This window comes from Aythya marila, assembly GCF_965140915.1.
Source record: "Aythya marila genome assembly, chromosome: 6".
NCBI classification, from domain to species: Eukaryota; Metazoa; Chordata; class Aves; order Anseriformes; family Anatidae; genus Aythya; species Aythya marila.
The window spans coordinates 24,902,899-24,921,434 of record NC_139047.1 but is presented as its reverse complement, the minus strand read 5'-3'; the positions used below and the strand labels follow the sequence as shown (position 1 = coordinate 24,921,434).

Below are 18,536 nucleotides of genomic sequence, written 5' to 3'. Positions count from 1 at the left end.
GCATATTTAATTTCTGTACTTCAGCATTTCAGCACTCATGGGGAGGCCAGATGACTGTCATGACTTCTGTAACTGTACAATCTTCTCGCCTTTTGATTTATTTCAGCAACTGGTAGATACTGCAGTTTGCAAGTACCCAACCACTTAGATCTTTTCCAGACTACCCTCTAGCATGGAGGGCTCTCAGTGTTGGATCCCAACAAATGACCAACAGACAGATGTAAATCACTTTGTCACATAAGGGAAAGTTTCAGGCTGCCTTCTTGGTATACGCTGATGAAATGATCCCTTTTCAGAATGAGACCTACTATCTTAAATCCATTCGCTTGTCAAGGCCTGCAAAGTCAGATCATCCTCTGCATCAATTATCCTGAGATAATATTCAGAGCACTTTCCACATCGCAGCCTGCTACGAGCGAGGTCGCAGTTTCCGTTCTGTACGGGTCACCGACCAGAGCCCATAGGTGACAAAGCAAGCAAGGTTGCAGCCAAAGCTCAGAAGGCTAATGACTACCCATGCTACCACCTGTCCTCTCAAACACAGCAAGTGTGGACACCTCCAACGATGCATAAAAGTTACTGACAACTTACAGCATTATCTCTATTAGGCTGGCAATGAATCATATTTTAATATCAGCCTCACTTTAAATTTTAGCTCTCTGTTGTAGGTCACACCACAGGTTAGTGCAATAGTCTTTGGAAATGTTTCACTCCTACCCCATGCTGAGATGTAGAAAAAAAGGCTCCACAACAGAAAAACACCCCACAATTCAGCAAAATTGTCAGGGGAAGGAGAAATCTTTCGATGCGCGGGCAGAGCTGAGCAAACAAATGTGTCAGCACTCAGAGCTCAACTTTACTCAGGAGGCCAGAAAACTCAAGCTGGCTTTACCCCAAAAATCCTCCTACACATGCATATCACCCTGCTGTCTTGTCTTCCCATCACCACCTCCACCTCATTACTGGTATTCTCTCATTCTTTAACCTGAGCTGTTGAAATCTTTAATTGTACATTAAATACGTCCTAATCCCAACTGCTGCAATATCCAGCTTCATTGCCTTCCTAAATCTCTGATCTCTGCTCATACACATGTACATGAGGACTTCGAAGGCTGCTGGCAGAGTACACTCCCTTCCACAACATGGGTCAACCCCAGCCCATGCCATAGCCAGCTGTCACCTTATCTCTGCCCTCAATATCCAAATCCAATTTCGATATTCTTCCAGCTGTCTTATTTTCATGGTTTTCATGGACCACTCCTCTTACCACTTCTTTCTTTTCTAGCAGCCTTTACCTTCCAGCTGTGTTCCTACCTCATTTCCTGTCCATTCAATTATTTCCATCTCAGCCAACTACAAAACTCCCAGGATGTGAGAAACAATGAGCTAACCCACCAGTGGTGTGAGTGTTGCCACGACTGCTGAGTGCACAGCACCATTCCCTTTCAAGGAGATCCAAGAAGCACAAGCGTTGCCCTCTCCAACCTGTCCAAGAGCACGTGGATAGGAAACGACTGGAAGAAAAAAAGAGTAAGACTTCTTCTCTTGGTATCAAGACAGAGAGAAGAGTCCCATCTCTCAACTACCGAGTAAAAGAAGGAGGCTTTGCTCCTTACCACCCTGAAGGGAAGAAAGGAACTGAAGATCCAGGTAACCACAGTGATCACATTAACCAAGTCATGCTATCAGTTAAAATCGTGTCAGATCTAGACAATTTTGTGCCATCTCTTCACCGCCTACACTTCCTCCTTGAACTGACCTTGCTGAGTGTCTTTCATCTCAAGAGAGAAATGGCACCTGGAGATGTAGGCATGGTTCCAAGTACCCAACACCGCTAACGTTGGAGCCCTCTCTGTCTTGAGGAAATCATGAAACCATTTGGTGTCTCAGGTCTTTAAATTGTTAAATAGTTTGGTGATACTGGCTAGGCCGTCCACGCCTCGTTATCTGTAAAGCACGCAATGTGCAGGAGGCACTAACTGCTGCTAATGCATGCTGAGCATATTTACTCCTTGTTTTCTAAATTTTAATCATTTCTTCAAAACAAGTGCTGCTAAATTGTTTCAATATGGAGAAAGAAGAACATAGTCCAAACCTAATTTTTGCAAAAATAGAATTATGACTGCTTGTTTATTTACTTTTTTATTATTAATACGGAGCAGCTGGAAAAACACACTCGTCTGTCAGGAAGAACCCAGGGATTCAACCCCAGATAAAGAAAACACCAGATAATAAGCACGAACTGGTGCTCGCTCCCAGTAAGGGACATTTCGCTGTTATGCTGTCCTGGGGGTCCCCCAAGGAAGGAGATCAAAGGGCTGTGAGTCACGTTCCCGTTTCTTCACATTTCTGCAGTTCTTCTGTACTTCTAGGCCACTCCTGGCCCATTCTCTCTCTCACTTGGGTTCTCCTCACCTATCCACACATGGTGAAGGGCAGGCAGAAGTCCAATCGAGCCGTACTCGCAGGACAGCCAGCCAGCAGGGCTGTGCCCCACCACAACCTTGTGAAACCACGCTAACCAGTGGCACATGCAGCCCTGCTGTTAGCTCCCCCTGAGCTTTCCTGTTTTCTTACGAATGGTGCAGTGTTTAAGAATCGTGATCCACTGTTTACCGAGACGAGCCCTGCAGCTGTCATGCAATCTCCCTCGCTGAGAACGATAAGGTGAGTGCTCATGCATCACTTGCAGCTTCCTGTGGCATTCTGATCGCTGTAATCCCTCTTTTCAGACAGGAAAGCAAGCTGCATCTTGGCTCCTACAGCCACTACGGTCTGATGGAAAAAAACACTCCTTTGTCATCGTTCAGTCATCGTTCAAACCACCTCCTCCACATCTGGAGGCACATTTTTTTTTCTCACTGTCCTTACGTTTGTATGTCTACATCAGACACATGTGCCAACAGAGATGGTGCAAGATTCAAGACAACTGTTTTCACAGCAAGAATATCGAGAATATTTCACGGCAGGATATTGACAGAGGGCAGAGAAATGATGGCTGAAGTCTCCTTGAGTTTCACGTGCAGGTACCCAGATCTGCCACAGAAGCAGATGTGTCTGATTCTGACGAACAGAAGTTGACCCTCTTTGCCAGCTCACCAAAGACTGAACTGGAGATACCAAGTCAAATCTGTATAATCTGCACATTTTAGCTAGCTGGACCTAGAAGGGCTCCTGTTTTCTGCACACAAAGGTCCCATCGTGAGTCAGTTACAACAATGAATCAGAGCAGGGGCCGTAAAATCCTTAAAGAGTTTTGAAATGAACCTGTTCTTATAAGAATCAGTGTTTTTAAATTGGAAGCTGTCTGATAAGAGTATGGGATTATCAAAGGCCACATTTCACTGATGACCTGCACCTCTTCGTTAATGTGCTGTGAAACGGAGCAATCCCTGTGTATAAAACACAAACCAGAATTTTGCAACTCAAGCAATCTCATTAAAAGCATTCTAAGGACTGCCCAATGCTAGCAGAAAGGAAAGGATGGGTGATATGTAAAATCTGAGGGGTTTTGGCCAAAGGACAAGGGTTTCTTCAGGATTTTATCTGCACCTCCCAAAGCTAGAAATGATCACAAAAACCTCTAACCCAGTCCACTGTGCATTACAGATTACAACCTCTCATGCAGATAACCCTGTATCAGGCCCAGGAACACAGTAGATTTCTTAGCCACTTGATTCAGCCGTGTTAGAAGAACAATTTGACCAGCTGGACCAAAGGTTGCTACCTAGGGAGCTCCCTAGGACCAGCATTGCACAGACTCGGTGTTTTGGTTCTGTGCGCTTTGGCTGTGGCCTTGTTCAGCACAGAAGCACACACTTGGTTCCAAGTCCACAATCCCACTGACTTCAAGGTGCGTGGAAGGTTTTAAGAGAACACGACATTAATACTCATCAGAAGCTTACGTGCTCAGTAAATGAGGTCTGCCATAGCACTGACTCACAGCTTATTCAGATAGGGAACTAGACAAAGTAAAAACTGAAAATGAGGTCTCTGTAAGGCATGCTTTTGTTAGCACTGAAACACAGAAGAAGATAAGCACTTTGCTTTGCTTCCCACCATGTTTCCTTTCTCCAAAGCAGTGCTGTCTGGGATCTGAAGAGAGGCAGCCCACTTCTATGGCCTGCACTCAACTGCTGCACTGGAGGAAGGACCAAGCACATGGACTCTCACTTGCACTGGAAAATCACCTCCCCCTGCTTCTCTATTTGAGTTACCCAAAAACTTTGCCTCCTGAAGCTCCACCACAGTCTTCCTTTTCTCTCCTGCTTGCCAGTGATTCGCTCTGTCTAAAGCCTTTTGTGAATGAAGGGCGCTCTTCCAAGACCCCCTTTCTCCTTGAGGCCTGAAGGAACAGCACACTGAATCATTTCTTCAATCAAATTTCATTGCACTCATTTGTGAAGTGCCTTGGACATCGTTAAGGGGGAAGTGGCAAAGAACTAGCATCATTATTGTTATAATTATTATTACGGAATGAAAAATATATTGAGAGCTGTTGGGTGTAATTTTCAGAAGTTTTGCCTGAGAGCAAATTACTTCCCTAACCACTGTATATTTATGGCTTTATTAGTCATAATTTTTAAACAAATTCTAAATCAGCCCTAAAGAAGAAAATATCAGCTTCATTTGCTACTGTTCCATTTTTCAAGATTAAAAAGAAAATTGCCACAAGGCTTGCTTAATGGAAACAAAATCTAAACTGAAATGCACTGAAGGTCAAATTTCCTATAGCATCCCAATCTCATGCATGGGATACCACCAGTTACGGTCAGCACTCCATCATTCGTTACGTTTGGACTCCTCGTGTGGAGATTCAAGGGCAGCAAGGCTATAAGCTAGAAGAACCATACTGTATTTGCCTTCCCTTTAACATTTAGCCAGATCCACTTCTCAGACTTCACCCCACAACCTTCATCCACTGTTACCTAAAGTTTTGGTTTGGATTCTCAAAATCACACTTGCTCAAGAAAAGTTTAAATCTTTATCAGAATTTCCTAAGAGGCTTTCCTATCTGGCTTTTGGAGCGGGAAGGTGCTAATGTGTTTTGTGGTGGTGTGTTTTTTTTTCCTTCCATCAATGTACAGTAAAGGGAATAGTGTATTAGTGACCAAATCAAAAATAGTGGGGGTGTTTGGTAAAACATCAGGAACCTTCAAAGGGAATAAATCATACCCTATTATCCTTCAGCCCACAAAGTTAAAACGGCTTTTGCTTTCAATACAACAAGCAAACACTTAACTGCTCCCCACAGATCTCAGAGTTTGAAGCTGGCCACATTTCAATAAAATGTTGTTTAAAGAAAGAAAATATTGAGAAAATATATAGCAAGCAACATTCAAGCAACCTGAATCACATTCATCTGGTAAGAGGCAATAATTACAGTCAGTCTGAAGTGAAATCCCAGATTTAAACACTCTCAAATTAATGCATTTTAAAAACCTGAGGCAACAGACAGAACAACTTGCCTGCATTTAGCAGAGATTGAGAAGCAGACAATGGCCAAATGCTGCATGCCCAGAACTCACACCAGCAGCGATGATACAGGCTGCCAAGCTGAGATTTGCAGTCCTGAGAAGATCTGGGATATAAGCTACTTAACCAAGTGCACCTCTCTCCTATGCTTCAGCATGGGATTACCTGAGGTGCTTCTGGGGACAAAGGAAGGCTGCAATTACTAAAGCAGGGGAGCACAAATGATATTCTTTCGGCTTACACAAACTGCCATGACCCAGGGGAGAAAGCACTGGCAGACAGAACAGAGAAGAACCTGGGAGTCTGTCATGTTTTTTTTTTTTTTTCTGAGCACAGCGATTTAATGGATAAAACTAAAGAGAAATAAATAATGGCACAAACTGCAAGTGAAAACCTGTCTACAACTCATTTCCAGTTGAGCTGTGAACATCCAAGTGATTCATATAACACAGATGAGTTTGCAAACTTTTAAGCACTTCCCTGGTAAACAAGCTGAAACCAAACTCTCCACCCATTACAAACTTATATGCACATGTCAGTCATGGCTCCGGCTCCTGAAGCAACAGATCTTATACAGCATTGCCATGGCAGAAGATGTTTTTGGCTTTCCCGAGGGGCATGTTACAAAGGGAGCTCCAAATGTCTTTAATGAATAACAATTTAATGACTAACATAGCTCGATGTCTAAGAAGCAGCTGTATAATAATGATCATGTTAAGAAACACATCTGCATGGCAAGGGCATAGCCCAGTTGCCAATGTGGGGACCGATCTCCTGACTATAAGAGACACATGGAGAAGACCAGAAAGATGATCATAGCTGAAAGGAACCTGAAACATTTTCTCTGGTTTTAGGCTTACCAGCGTGGTCTGCACTGGAGCTGTGCTGGGATGATGTAATGTTTGGTTAAATGGGACTTGTACGCATGTGTGCATGCATGCATAAATATAGAAGGATGCAGGAAGAATATTTATGACTTGTTTCACTATTTTTTCAACCCTCTGAAAAACAAACAAGCAGGCAAGTTCCTTAATGTAGCTACCCACTCACAGCCAAACAGGTAATAAGACCCCAGAAACAGGCTCCTGGGAAGTAAAAGATCATTTTCATATTGATCTAACAAGGGAAATCAAACTTTAACCAGGTTTCCTATAAGCACAGAGTAGAACAATCTAATTATGAAAAGCCCACACTGGTTATGTTATTATTGTTGGTGAGCTGTACAGTGAGCATCATGTATAAGCCCCAGAGAAACTGGGGCACCGCTGTGCTAGCTTGGTGCCTTACAGACACACAGGACAGAGCTCACAGCACAAATTCTTAACCTGGCCCCCACAAGCAGTACGCGGTCTGCTGGGACAAACTGTTCAGCCCACAGCCCACTCCCAGCCCCTGTTTCACTTGGCAGTACAAACTTTGATCGTGAGCATGCAAAATAAGGACATTTAGGACCAGAATTTAGGTCCCTGGCTTGTCTAGGCCATTTTCTCTGGGTCACAAGTAATGGCAGGTGGTTTGGGGAATGGCCTCTGTAAGGCAGCAGATGTGTCTTCAGGTCCAAACACAGCTAAAGTAAAACCTTCCTGCATATGTAGACTCCTTTCTACTTAAATGGGTTGGTCATGCACTGTATTCTCTCTTTTCACCCCTCCCATTGCAATACAAAGAGATGCGTGCTCAAAGAGAACATTGATTCATGCAGGTGAGCTACAGTAAACAAGAGAAGACACACGGAAAACAGAGAATTCTCAGAAAAGAAGACAGAAAGGAGTTTTACTTGGATTCTGCCGTGATGAGGATATTATCTAGCAGACCTCCACCAGGGGTGGATGTTAAGAATATCATAGTCTGGAAAAATACAGTAAAAAGAGAGGCCGAGCACAAACAAGGTGGGAACTGAAGGCTGGAGAACGCAAAGCATGTTCCAGCAATGCCTTTGTCTTGCGATGGGAAGCCTGGGCAGCAGTGTTGTGAAAAAGAAGCTCTTTGACTCTTTTGTGACATAAATTGTTTTGCTAGTCTGTTCATTCTGACAGTACATTAATGCATCCCATATGACTGAATGGTCTGGGGCCTTATTTATTATTGCCACCCATCCACTGAAGGCTGCTGTTGCCAAGTAATGCTCTCCCCTGGCAGCAGGAGCAGCAGCAGAGCGGCTGCTGGGGTCACTCTTGCAGTTGTTGGCTCAACGCTCCCATTGTATGGCAGGTTGTGATCCATGGGATGATGCATTTGGAGACCCACAGGAAGCCCACAAGCCACACAATAAAGCAGAGAGACATCCTCAGAGCAATTTGCAACAGCATGTAAGTTGTACATTTCCCTGCTGGTCCCCCCCTTGCAGCCTAAACCTGCTTGTGCAGAACAGGCTACACTTTTAAGGTAAATTATATGACAAACTGAGATGTGTCTGGAGGTGTGAGCCCTCTTCCACAGAACGTAAATTCCACGTGCAGTGGAAACAAGGTGCCTTTAACTTTCTTGCTATGTGTTTTCCATCAGCAGAGAACACAGGATTAGGCTGTATCACAAACAGTCCTGAGGAAACAGGTGTTGAGGATAACCAATAACCACGGCTCTAACTTGGGTTAAGAGCTTATCATTTGGGTTTATGATAATCTGGGGTATTTTCTTGATGTGTGTGAAATTTCAATCCTTTTTTCTTTTCTATAATTGGGAAGTTCTAATTAACTCGTAACTGGCTTTGCCTTCTATCATTAAAGGCAGGAAGGGAATGAGAACAGTAAAAGGGGAGGAGTGAAAAATTCTTGCCTGATTTCAACAAAGCAAATTGGAAGATCATGAGTGTATTTACACAGCCATCACTTCTGCAGATATGTACACATACCGAATGCCAAAAATGCCCATCTATTCTCCAAAATCGGGAATCAGGACTCTTAATATTCCCTGCAGAATGATTTATCTGAGTGCTGGATCCCACAAACATGTACTCTGTGAACTCAAAAAAGTTTGGTGCTCCTGGCTAATAGGAAGAGTACACACTTTTTCTCATTTCTTTATCAATAACATCCTCATTATTGTATGATCTATTTAAATATCCAACTGAGTTCCAACACGTTTTTAACCGCAAGGGTTTCTCCTTTCACCCTCCCCGGTTTAACAGATGGCCAGACTTATTTAGCAATTAAAATCAAGGTTTATTTACCCACCAGAGCAAGGTTAGAGCCAGTGCCATATCATGTAGGCTTAAAGATTTTGCTAATTTACTTTAATCCATTTAAACCTTTAAAGCACAGGTAATGGAAAACAGACAAGAAACCTCTTACACTTTCCAAATGAAGAGAGAACAGTTTCTTCCTCTCCAAAGAAGAGTAAAGCTCTCCAGAAGAACCCTGAAAGGTCAGCAAGGAAGCCTTTGACTGCTTTCTTCCTGGAAACCCTATCTCAAAGGTCACAAAACCACTGCTAAATTGCCTTTAGCAAAGAACCTAACTAGAGACACACTGCAAGGTACTTAATTGCCTTTAGCAAAGAATGTAACAAGAGACGCATTGCAAGGCCTTAAGTGGGAACCAAAATCAATATTTCAACATTTAGGAGGAAACCACTTTTAGCAAGGAGATTCAGCAGCTGCTGATGCTGGCATACCGAGCTTAACGCACAAGGCCAGGGTGAATGCAGAAATAACATTAATACCAGCATCATGAGCTAAGTGCCATGTGGGTGCATGGACGGATTGGACAGACAGCAACTTAGGGGCACAAAGACGTTCATGGAAAATCCAACTGAGATAAGAATAAGGGTAATTCCACATGGCGTAGGGACAGTAAAAGGATTGTCCACATTTTTGTGTGGTGTAGCAGGGCACTGCAGTACAAAGGCTCCCTCTTACATTCTTAAGACCTTGTCAAGTGTCCAGGTGAAAAACTACTGGCAGAAGTGATAAATACATACAAAAAAAAAAAAAAAAAGGCAACAAAAAATGTCAGTCACTATAATTTTAAATCAATTTACTTCTCTTGCATTCAGATATGTCCAAATTCTCTCTCACTTACCACTTTATGGAACTGGATCCAGCCAGCCATGAGAGGTATATAAACACTACTGAATCCATTTAGAAGAAAGGAAACTGAGACACAGTTTCAACACAGCACAAGGTTACTGGGAGGCTGTAGCAGAATTGGAAGTGGAGATTCTTAGACCAGTAGTCCCTAAACTGCCTGAATTATGTGACTGCTGTGAAACCTCAGAGTGAAAACCCTGCAAAGCATCAAAGCGGATGTTATTCACCAGCCCACTTGCACTGGCCTGTGGATAGCAGGTGTAAGGAAAAGCACCAATTCAACCATCATCCGTAACAACACCAGGAAGGACTTCAAAATGGATCATCCTACTGGAACTTGAAACAGGAATAGAAGCTCTTACCTTCAAAAGCAATTGTGGGATGTTCTTTCCTGACACACTGCTGATGTTCAGCTTCAGAGTATTCAGGTACATTCTGTGATGCTGAGAGATGAAAAGCAAGAAGAAAAAGGCTTGGCAATGACAGGGAAATGGCCTTTAATCTTGAAACAACCATGACTGAAGGGCGGTCGCAGATCTAGCTTCCAAGGTAGGCCCAGGGAGGATACCTGAAACACAAATAATTCCACTTTCAGAAAGATGAATGCTTATCCACAGTGTGTAACATGGGTAGAGAAGGGTGGAGTTCCCCTTTCATCCCAACCCCACTTGTGGTAAGTACACATGAAAATATCTCAAAAACCAGTAACTAAAAAACAAATGACCCAATTTACGACTGTATTTGGGCTTTTAACTTCAAAGAGAGGTGAAGTGCACAGCTTTCTAAATATTTATATGTGTAGCTTTGGGGCATGTGTCCTCACACAGTACCCACTGTGCCATGGTTAGTGGTGACAATATGAGCTCACAAATACTCCAGGTGTAACTGTGTCCCCCAGTGGACACCTCGCTCCCCAGCTGCATGACATGTCCATGTTTAAATGTTGTCTTACACTCAAGAAATTGCTAAGGGCACGCCAGAACACATGCAAGGAATGCTGTTCTAATAGGAGATTTATACATTTTACCACTGCTGTTTTAAATGCCTTGAAACAAGAAAAGCCAATTGAAAGGTGTTGCCAGGAAAGTGCTAATTAAGGTGTAACATAAAAATTAAGAGCTTAATAGGGAGAATGGTGAGAAGAGAGTCAATTGCCTGCATTATCGTGGGATGCTAGAGCTCCCAGACACAAGAGCTGAGCCACAGCTGAAGAGGAGGAGCTCTTCTCACCGGGTAGGAGAGGGGCAAATCATGCCTTTTCTACGTGAGCAGTTTTTAACAATAGAAGCAGAAAAGATATAGCTCTAAAAGCTCCCCAGGGCCTACCGGGCCTGAGGCAGGGGACGGTGGATTAATTAGCCCATGCCACAAGCTCCCCAAGATGCTGCGGCAGCTTAGGAAAATCTGCATTGCCAAATTTAATCCTACTGATGTGCACATTGTGTTTTCCTCCGTAACTTTGTTCAATTATTGCAAACACGTGTTTTCAAACAAATGGAGTCTTCTATCCTTGAATCTTACCTAGTGATAAAGTTGATTCAGATTAAATTCGCACATAATGAGATTTTCAATTCCCGTGGGTGTAGTGATTCATAAGGGGAGCACAACAGTCACCTCCTGCAGTGCCCAACACCTCTATATTTTTGGTTGGAGACTCCAAAACACCTTCAGTGAGCTGAAGTGGCCAGACTGGGAGCCAGTAACGTGAGGCACTGATAAGCAATGGCAGGCTCGTGGCGTGGAGCGAACTCCAACACAGGGGACAATGCTGTGACATCGAGGAGCTGGAAGAAGTTTGAAAAGGTCCTTGGGCACCACAGGAGCAATAACAGAGTGCTTACAGCAGCGATGGCAGACAGCAGGTTTGAAAGATGGAGCCTATGTTTTATTCTTATCTCTATTGCTCTGTGATTTTAAACACTGGCACAAAGATGAGTTGCCAGTGCATCCATTATGCATATCCCCTGCAGTAGCTGCGTACCACTGACTGAAAATAACACTGGCATTCAGAATTTGGGGGAGTTCTTGGGACTTGGTTTCCTAACTAGTGTGAGTGAGAGATTACAGCATTTCACAATTTTTCCAGACCCATATACATACAGATTTTATGCAGAACTGTATGAAAAGCCCTTCCATTTCTCCAAAGGAATTTCTGCAGCACTTCGCTATGGAGCTGTGCTTTGCTTTTGTTGTTGTTGTTGTTTTTAACACAGCAAATATAATGTTAAATTAAAAAATGGGACTGGCAGAAGTTATAGATGTGAAATCATTCAAAGCTAAAGCCAGCACAGCGTTTAGTCATTAAGCACAAGCATACTGCAGGGCATACACAAATGGGTACTGTGGCATCTCAGATGATGGAGATGTTGTGCAAGTCACGCTGTAATGGAAGTTATTGATGATGAAGCATTGGATTATTTTTTCAGCCATTGGTTTAAATGACAGTTTTTCCAGTATAGATCCAGAAGTTAAATACAGCACACAGATGTGAACCCCAGGGACACGCAGTTCTGTAGCTCCACTAATAGTTCCAGAAGAGACAAAGCCAAACCTTCCCTAGATAGGAGATGCTTGTTGTGGGAAATGAATATTGCAAGAGGACTTTTTCACTATCAGATATCCTTGCTGGAAACTGGAAGAGACAGGCACAGAAATCTGACGTTACACGTGCTGTACTCCTCCCAGTGCAGCTGTTATTAGCTAATCCTAGAAATAAGGTACTGACAGACTTTTAATCTGAGCCAATATGGCTGTTTTCAAGTATGAAGCATCCAAAAAATGATCTCAAGTCAGGTGAATAAAACTTTTAAATTAGATAACAGTGCTCAAGGACACAGAGCAGAGCTTCCCCGCAGTCCTCCAATGCTCCTCCAGGGCCTTGTGTGGTCTAGAATCAGCAGATGAGTAAATTCAAGCCTCGCACTCAACAGGGCCATGAAATGAGAAAAAGTTGCATACAAGAAAGCTTCATAATGTCCCACAGCCTATTCTGTGCCAAAGCAGAGTACATTTACTAGTGTTTTGTCTGGACTAGTTGTAAAATGTGCCAAGGAGCTGGATTTCTGCCACTTTCCCTGGGAGATTTTACCACAGTCCAAGGGACTTCAGCATTCCTTAGAAAGCTGTAACCAGTATTTGGGGTAAAGTTCCATCTTCTTTTTCCTTATTGTCATAGGGAAATCCGAAGTGTGCATGAAAATCATGGTTTTAAACTTGACGTGGAGTGGAAATACACGATCAAAGAAAGATGAAAAATAAACAATATAAAAAGCTTGTATCCCTCCCTTCCTTGGCTACATCTTTCATCCAATTACATCCATCAAATCTACTAAACAAAATCTGTGCCATGTGCAGCCCTGAACTGGAGTCAGCGGGTAAATTCCAGCTTGATCAAGGGCAAAAGAAATCAGAGCCCTGGAGCATCGGCTGAACAAAATTCAGACTGCAGATAGTATTGCAAACGGTTACTCCTACAATCTGCCCCTTCTCAGGCTGCCTTGGCCATTTTCTTCTGAATATTTTAAGAGAGGCCCTAACTAAGTAACTGCTATTCCCAGCTGCTGCGACTTTATTTCCAAAAAACCCATACTCACCATATGAAAAAGTGCAGCGTGCAGGAGGAGATCAGTTGTAGGCCAAGAGCAAACTAGTGGCTGTCTGGGAGAGTCTGGCAGCTAGCTATGAAGTGTAAATGTTTTAATTCTGCTGGAGATGGCCGGACTCAAGCCTCCCATTTTGCCCCAGCTGCAGATTTTCACTGCGAGGGCTGGAGCAGCCCTCCGCGGCCGGACCGCTGAAGCACCACACGTCCTAAGCGCAGCCCAGGCTCGCCGCGGCTTGTGCTGCTGGAACTTGTCCTGGTGCTAAGCCGTTTAGACACAGTTTAAATGCTACAAAAAGAGCTGTTCTTATTAAAGTCTCTCTGCTCAAAATGGCTTAGGGCTCGAGAAATCAGCTGTCAAGGTTTCAGTACAGATGAGAGACAAGAGCTGAAATCCCTGGTTAAACTCAAATCCCAGGCAGGACATATCGTTCCCATTCTGTATTCACTCATTTTGATGTATCTATACCACCTTGGCTATTTCCCCGCTCCAAAATGCAGACACATTAAAAAAAAAGGGATGAAAACGTCCAGCAAGATTGTCTGTCCAAGTCTTTCTGTCCTCTCCCTCCTGAAAGCCCGTGGTGAAGGCCCCAAGACCTTGGGCTGGGGCCTCTCTCCCCCTCTCCTGCCATGCACACTGAATCCCTCTGGCCCTCAGCCAGGAAGGTCAACAAATTCAGGCCCCGCTGGATGCTGTGAAACACGCTCCAGAGAGAGGCATTTTGTAGAGCACCGCTTCTGCCACCGTTCTCTTGTCTCCTAAATCAGGCACAGGCCGGGCCGAGGGCTGCTCCTCCTGGGGGCCGCAGGAGGTCTGCAGGCCCAGTGTGTCACCACAGATGGGAGACGTGCAGCCCTGATGATCCTGCGAGCACAGACCCACTGGCATGTGTCCCCTTCTCCCAGCAGCCTGGCAGGGACAGCCTGCATCCCGCTAGGCCTCGTGGCTTCGCCCCCTGCCCAAGCACGGTGCTGGGGGATCGCCTGTGGTCCCCCCTGTGTTTGCTTTTGGGGCGAGAGACTTCTCCGGCTCCCCCGGTATTGTAGGATTGCAACTCCATCGATTTGGCAGGAACTAATCCTGATTTACAGAGGGTAACTCAGATCAGGCCCCCTTTGACTAAAGCTCCGTGTCGAAAAGAAAAATACCTTCAATCAATCTTCAAGGCTTTAAAACAAAGCGCACTTTAAAAATGGCTGTACCAGGAATCCATATCCTGCTTTCCTCTGACTGTAACTATCATTTTGACTTAATAAAACGTGACAGTAAAGTTTAAGGATAAAAGAAAATGCTTCATCTTTCATTTTAAAGAAAAGAGATGCCTTTAAAAAAGGCTAAAAAAGGAACCTCCTGAAAAAGCATTAATTCTCCTGCTCGGGATCTTTTGTCATTGGCACAGTTATGATTTTATTAGAATGGGATACCAGAGAGAAGAAGAGCAGAGGCAAGAGCTGAACACTGAAGTATTCAAAACAGCACTAGCAGAATTAAGGAAATAAATACAAACATTTTACAGCACGGCAGCTCAGCAATGAAGCTACGACAGGCTGGCACAGGCGGCTCTGTCCTAAAAAAGAGAACTGCGAGGCCAACAAAACCTCAGCCCTTGTCCCTGCACCGCTCCGTGCCCTCCCCTCCGGCAGGAATTCCTGCCTTGGGCTGGCTTGAGGGCTGGGCACATTGTCGAGGAAAAGGCACGGCCTTTCCTCTGGCCCTGGCCGTGTCACTGTGCCCAGCCTCTAGTGCCTGTGCTGGGGACACGGAGCAGCCTCGCTATACTGAGCTTTGCCCGTTCGTTTATTTTTGAGGCAAACACACGGGAACTGGGTTTTGTCATGCTGTCCTGCGCCCTGTGCTCAGGGATTCCCACAACAGCATGCAAGAGCCTCATGCTGAACCGGCTCTCGCAACGCCCCAGGAAGAGCGTACCACATTTTCATGCATCTAATCCGAGGGTTATCTTTTAAAGAAACCCTACAGTTCAGCAGCAGGGTGGAAACTGGAGCTCCACGCTCACCGCTGGGCACCCTCCCAGCTCCTGCCTCTCGGCCAGCACGGTACCCACCGCAGCATTGCGGTAGGTTTTATATCAGGAACAAAACAATCAAGATCTCACGATACAGGTCACTTCGTTGCAACCTTTCTGTTATCTAGATCCATATAAATAATTCAGGTAACTCAGCAGAGGAGAAATCAGTTTAACCTAATATGCTGCTTGGTTCAGGGCCCATGAAGCCTGTAGTGGAGCTGAATAGTAATAGTCTACAGCTTGATCTTCTTCAGGCTACATCCCACAAAAGATTGACAGCATAATTTGGGGTATTTTATTTCTAGAGTGTTTTTCAATTGCTGTTCAAACCCACCTACGACTGGTCAAGGTCCCAAACCACAGAAGGCAGTGGGAAGTTCTCATTCAGCTCAGGTAATGGAGACAAAGCTCTTTTAATAAGGGCTTGGTCCAAAATGAGTGGGTCGGTGTCAGGGCCCTTCCCGTGGCTGGGTGTGAGCCCCCTCCAGCTCCCACCTGGTGGCTTGGCCTTAGCAGTGGGTTTGTGGCGGCACCGTCCTGCAAACTGAGCTATTCCTCACCTTCGGAGGAGGCCCTCCCGAACAGGAACCCACTGTAGAAAGCTGTCGTGAAATAAAGCTGATTCAACAATAAAAGCCTGTGTAGCAGAGCAAAAGACACTGTGCTGCTGGGCTCCTGCCAAGGCCAGCGGGCATAAATAAATACCTGCTCTGCTGACACTCAGCCCTGCCTTTGAATAGCGCTAACCTGACCACACATCGAGTTTGTCCCCAACTGCCTGGAGAGGCTCTCCCCAAAGGGCTCTAGATCTCTTTTTTTACAGGCTACACATAATATAAAGACATGAGAGGTTTGGGGAGGGTTTGTTTGGGGTATGAATTTAGCACTTGTGAAAAGGTGCCTTGGAGTCTGAAGTTTTCTGTTTATCCAAAGATCGGGTTTGGCAACGAAAGCTTACACACATTTATTTTCCTGGTGTTAGGCTTCTGCTGCTCTCCAGAAGACTGCCTCTACACCGGGGATGGAAAGACCTTCCGTTTGTTGCTCACAGACTCGCCTCTCTGCGAGACTGTCAAAGCAGAGGTATTTTTGGGACCTGGACCAACTGTGGAGTTATTTTTCATGTGCTCCATCTGTGAAACTCTGAGACAAAAGCTGAGGCTGTGATTCGCAACAGCCAGCTACACAACAGCAGGACGCAAGGGATGCTGTGGTACTTAGCCCGACTGCAATTCAGCCCCAAGTTTGCTGCAGCCTGGATCAGGACTCAGGAGCTCCTGGCTCCCAGTCAAGGCCTCTGGATGCTCCATCGACAGGGCAGGATGAATGAGGGCAACGCACAGCCCAAGCGGCGAGGCATCCCCTGGGCACCCAGGACAGCAGCAGCACGTTATCGATTTCAGAGCCCTGCCTGCAGCAGGGGAGCATGCCCGGAGCTCTGCAAGCTCTGCTCTTGCTGTACACATGATGTAGAGCCCTCTGCACGGCTGCTGTAAATCCAGATGTAAAGGACCAGCTGTGCTCTTTACATGCAGATCAGCTACATAACGCAGGTACCGTAGGTTCAGCAGCAGAGTAACTGCAACCAGCCCTTACTGCCAACGGGCTCTTTCTGGTTTGAGATTTAGTACCCAAGCCCACATGCCTTAAACCTACAGCTGTTGTACAAACACTACTGCAGCAGCTTCTCTTCCAGTTGCCTCCTGCACAGTGTGGCTTGTACATCTGCAAATTAGCAGAGCCACGGGCCCCACCACCAGCCTGGAGGGGCTGATATACCTGCAGTGATTTCCAGACGTGGGGTGCTCCCCCTGCCCCTCCAACCTGCAGCTGTGGCATTACAGCTGGCGAAACCGAAACACAACAAACTCTGGTTTTGCTCACTAGTAATGGCAACCAGCTTTTGGTAGTCAGGAAAAGAAGTAAACTCTTCTCTATTCTTCTAAATTCTCCTGATGTGGGCTTTTATTTATTTATTTTTCTCACAGTTTATTATGAAAACTGTAAGTGCCCTTGAATTTTGAGCTATTAAGAGTGCTAGCCTTTGTTTTATTGACACTAGTTTTTTATTCAACTCTTATTACAGGGTCCACTAGAGACATCTGATGGGATTTTAGTATGGAAGGTAGTGACAGTGGTTCCAAACTGTACCAGACTTCATGCAGGTTGGAAACTGGCAAGATTTCTCTCTTCACACTGTGAGGGCGAGCCAGGGACCACGGCAGTCCACAGATTGCATTGAGCAGATAGGCAACCTCCATAAGCTGTGTCGTGGCCACTGTGGCAACCTTGTGGCTGTACAGCTGGGAAAACACTAAGATGAAATTAGAAAAATCTTATTTTTCCTTTGAGCTGGCGCAATCTTAAAATTCGACTCTCCAGCAGAGGAAAACCCCCTGTGCCGGGGTCAGAGGCAGATGATGTGATGCCACAAGTCACCTCTCTGCTCCCAGCAGCTCCTTCCCGTGCTGGTGAGAAGAACTTTCTCTTTTAATGCTTGCCTGTGCAAGAGAGAGAAACCACAGCTTTTCTGTTTTGGTCAAAGCCTTGTGATTACCAGTTGCCACTTAACACAGACGGGCTTCATCGTAACTCCAGGAGAATAACGCCTTGCTGGAGCGCTGCTCCCGAGTTTCAGCCTGCTTGGAGACAAGAATATGTTTTGCTGCGGCTTCTTCCTGGCACTGCGCAGCATCATTTATCATATGGAAACCCTTGGCCAGAAGGCATTCAAGCAGCCAATATACACCCCAAATCCGAACAGACAAAATAATAATCATCAGCCAGGCTCCGTTTTCTCCTGCCATGCCCAGCTCTCCTCTTGTTTCTCGCAGCAGCAGCTACCTGTTGGCTCTCATAACTCTTCCCCCTGCCTTGGGCTGCCCAGACTCTGGCGTTGTCCCCGGGGTGCTGCAGGGGAGCTCCTGCCAGACCTACCTGGCTGCAGGGCGGCATCGGAGGGCAGCAATGAGGGAACGGACAGCTCAAAAAAAAAAACCACAGCGACATCAATTTTCCCCTAGAAAATATTCAGTGTTCAGCAATTTCTGAAAAGGCTGAGCTGAATTTTCCTCTTTCTCCGAAAACCCCGTGCTACCTATCGGATACTAGGAGCGTGGCTCTGTGCTACCTGCTAATCCAGCTCCCCAGCACAGGAATTACTGTATGGGATCACAGCAAGACCCTTTTAGCATTTTTCTCAAACATATTTAGGCAAAGAGAATGTGAAGCAGGGCAGTGACCCCTCAAAAAGCCCCTGGCTGCATTCTTTTAATGAACTGGAGTCATAATTTTCACTGCCCACAGATTTACTTTATGTGAACAGCCTATAGTCTGCACGGTCCCAACCCTGTAAGATGTCCCTTACCCTAAATTCCCAGACACCAAGGTGATGCAGAAT

General features: G+C 45.2%; 1 protein-coding gene across 6 annotated transcripts in view; it reads right to left on the bottom strand.

Annotated features, from left to right (window-relative positions):
- SEMA5B (semaphorin 5B) overlaps positions 1 to 18,536 on the bottom strand; it is a 261,113-nt gene that overhangs the window by 123,726 nt on the left and 118,851 nt on the right. For all 6 annotated transcript variants that reach the window (XM_082763900.1, XM_082763904.1, XM_082763905.1 and 3 more), the window contains one exon: positions 9,865 to 10,070. In XM_082763900.1, coding sequence (XP_082620026.1) covers positions 9,865 to 10,018 — 154 coding nt within the window. In that variant the 5' untranslated portion in view covers positions 10,019 to 10,070. The remainder of the gene's footprint in view (positions 1 to 9,864; positions 10,071 to 18,536) is intronic.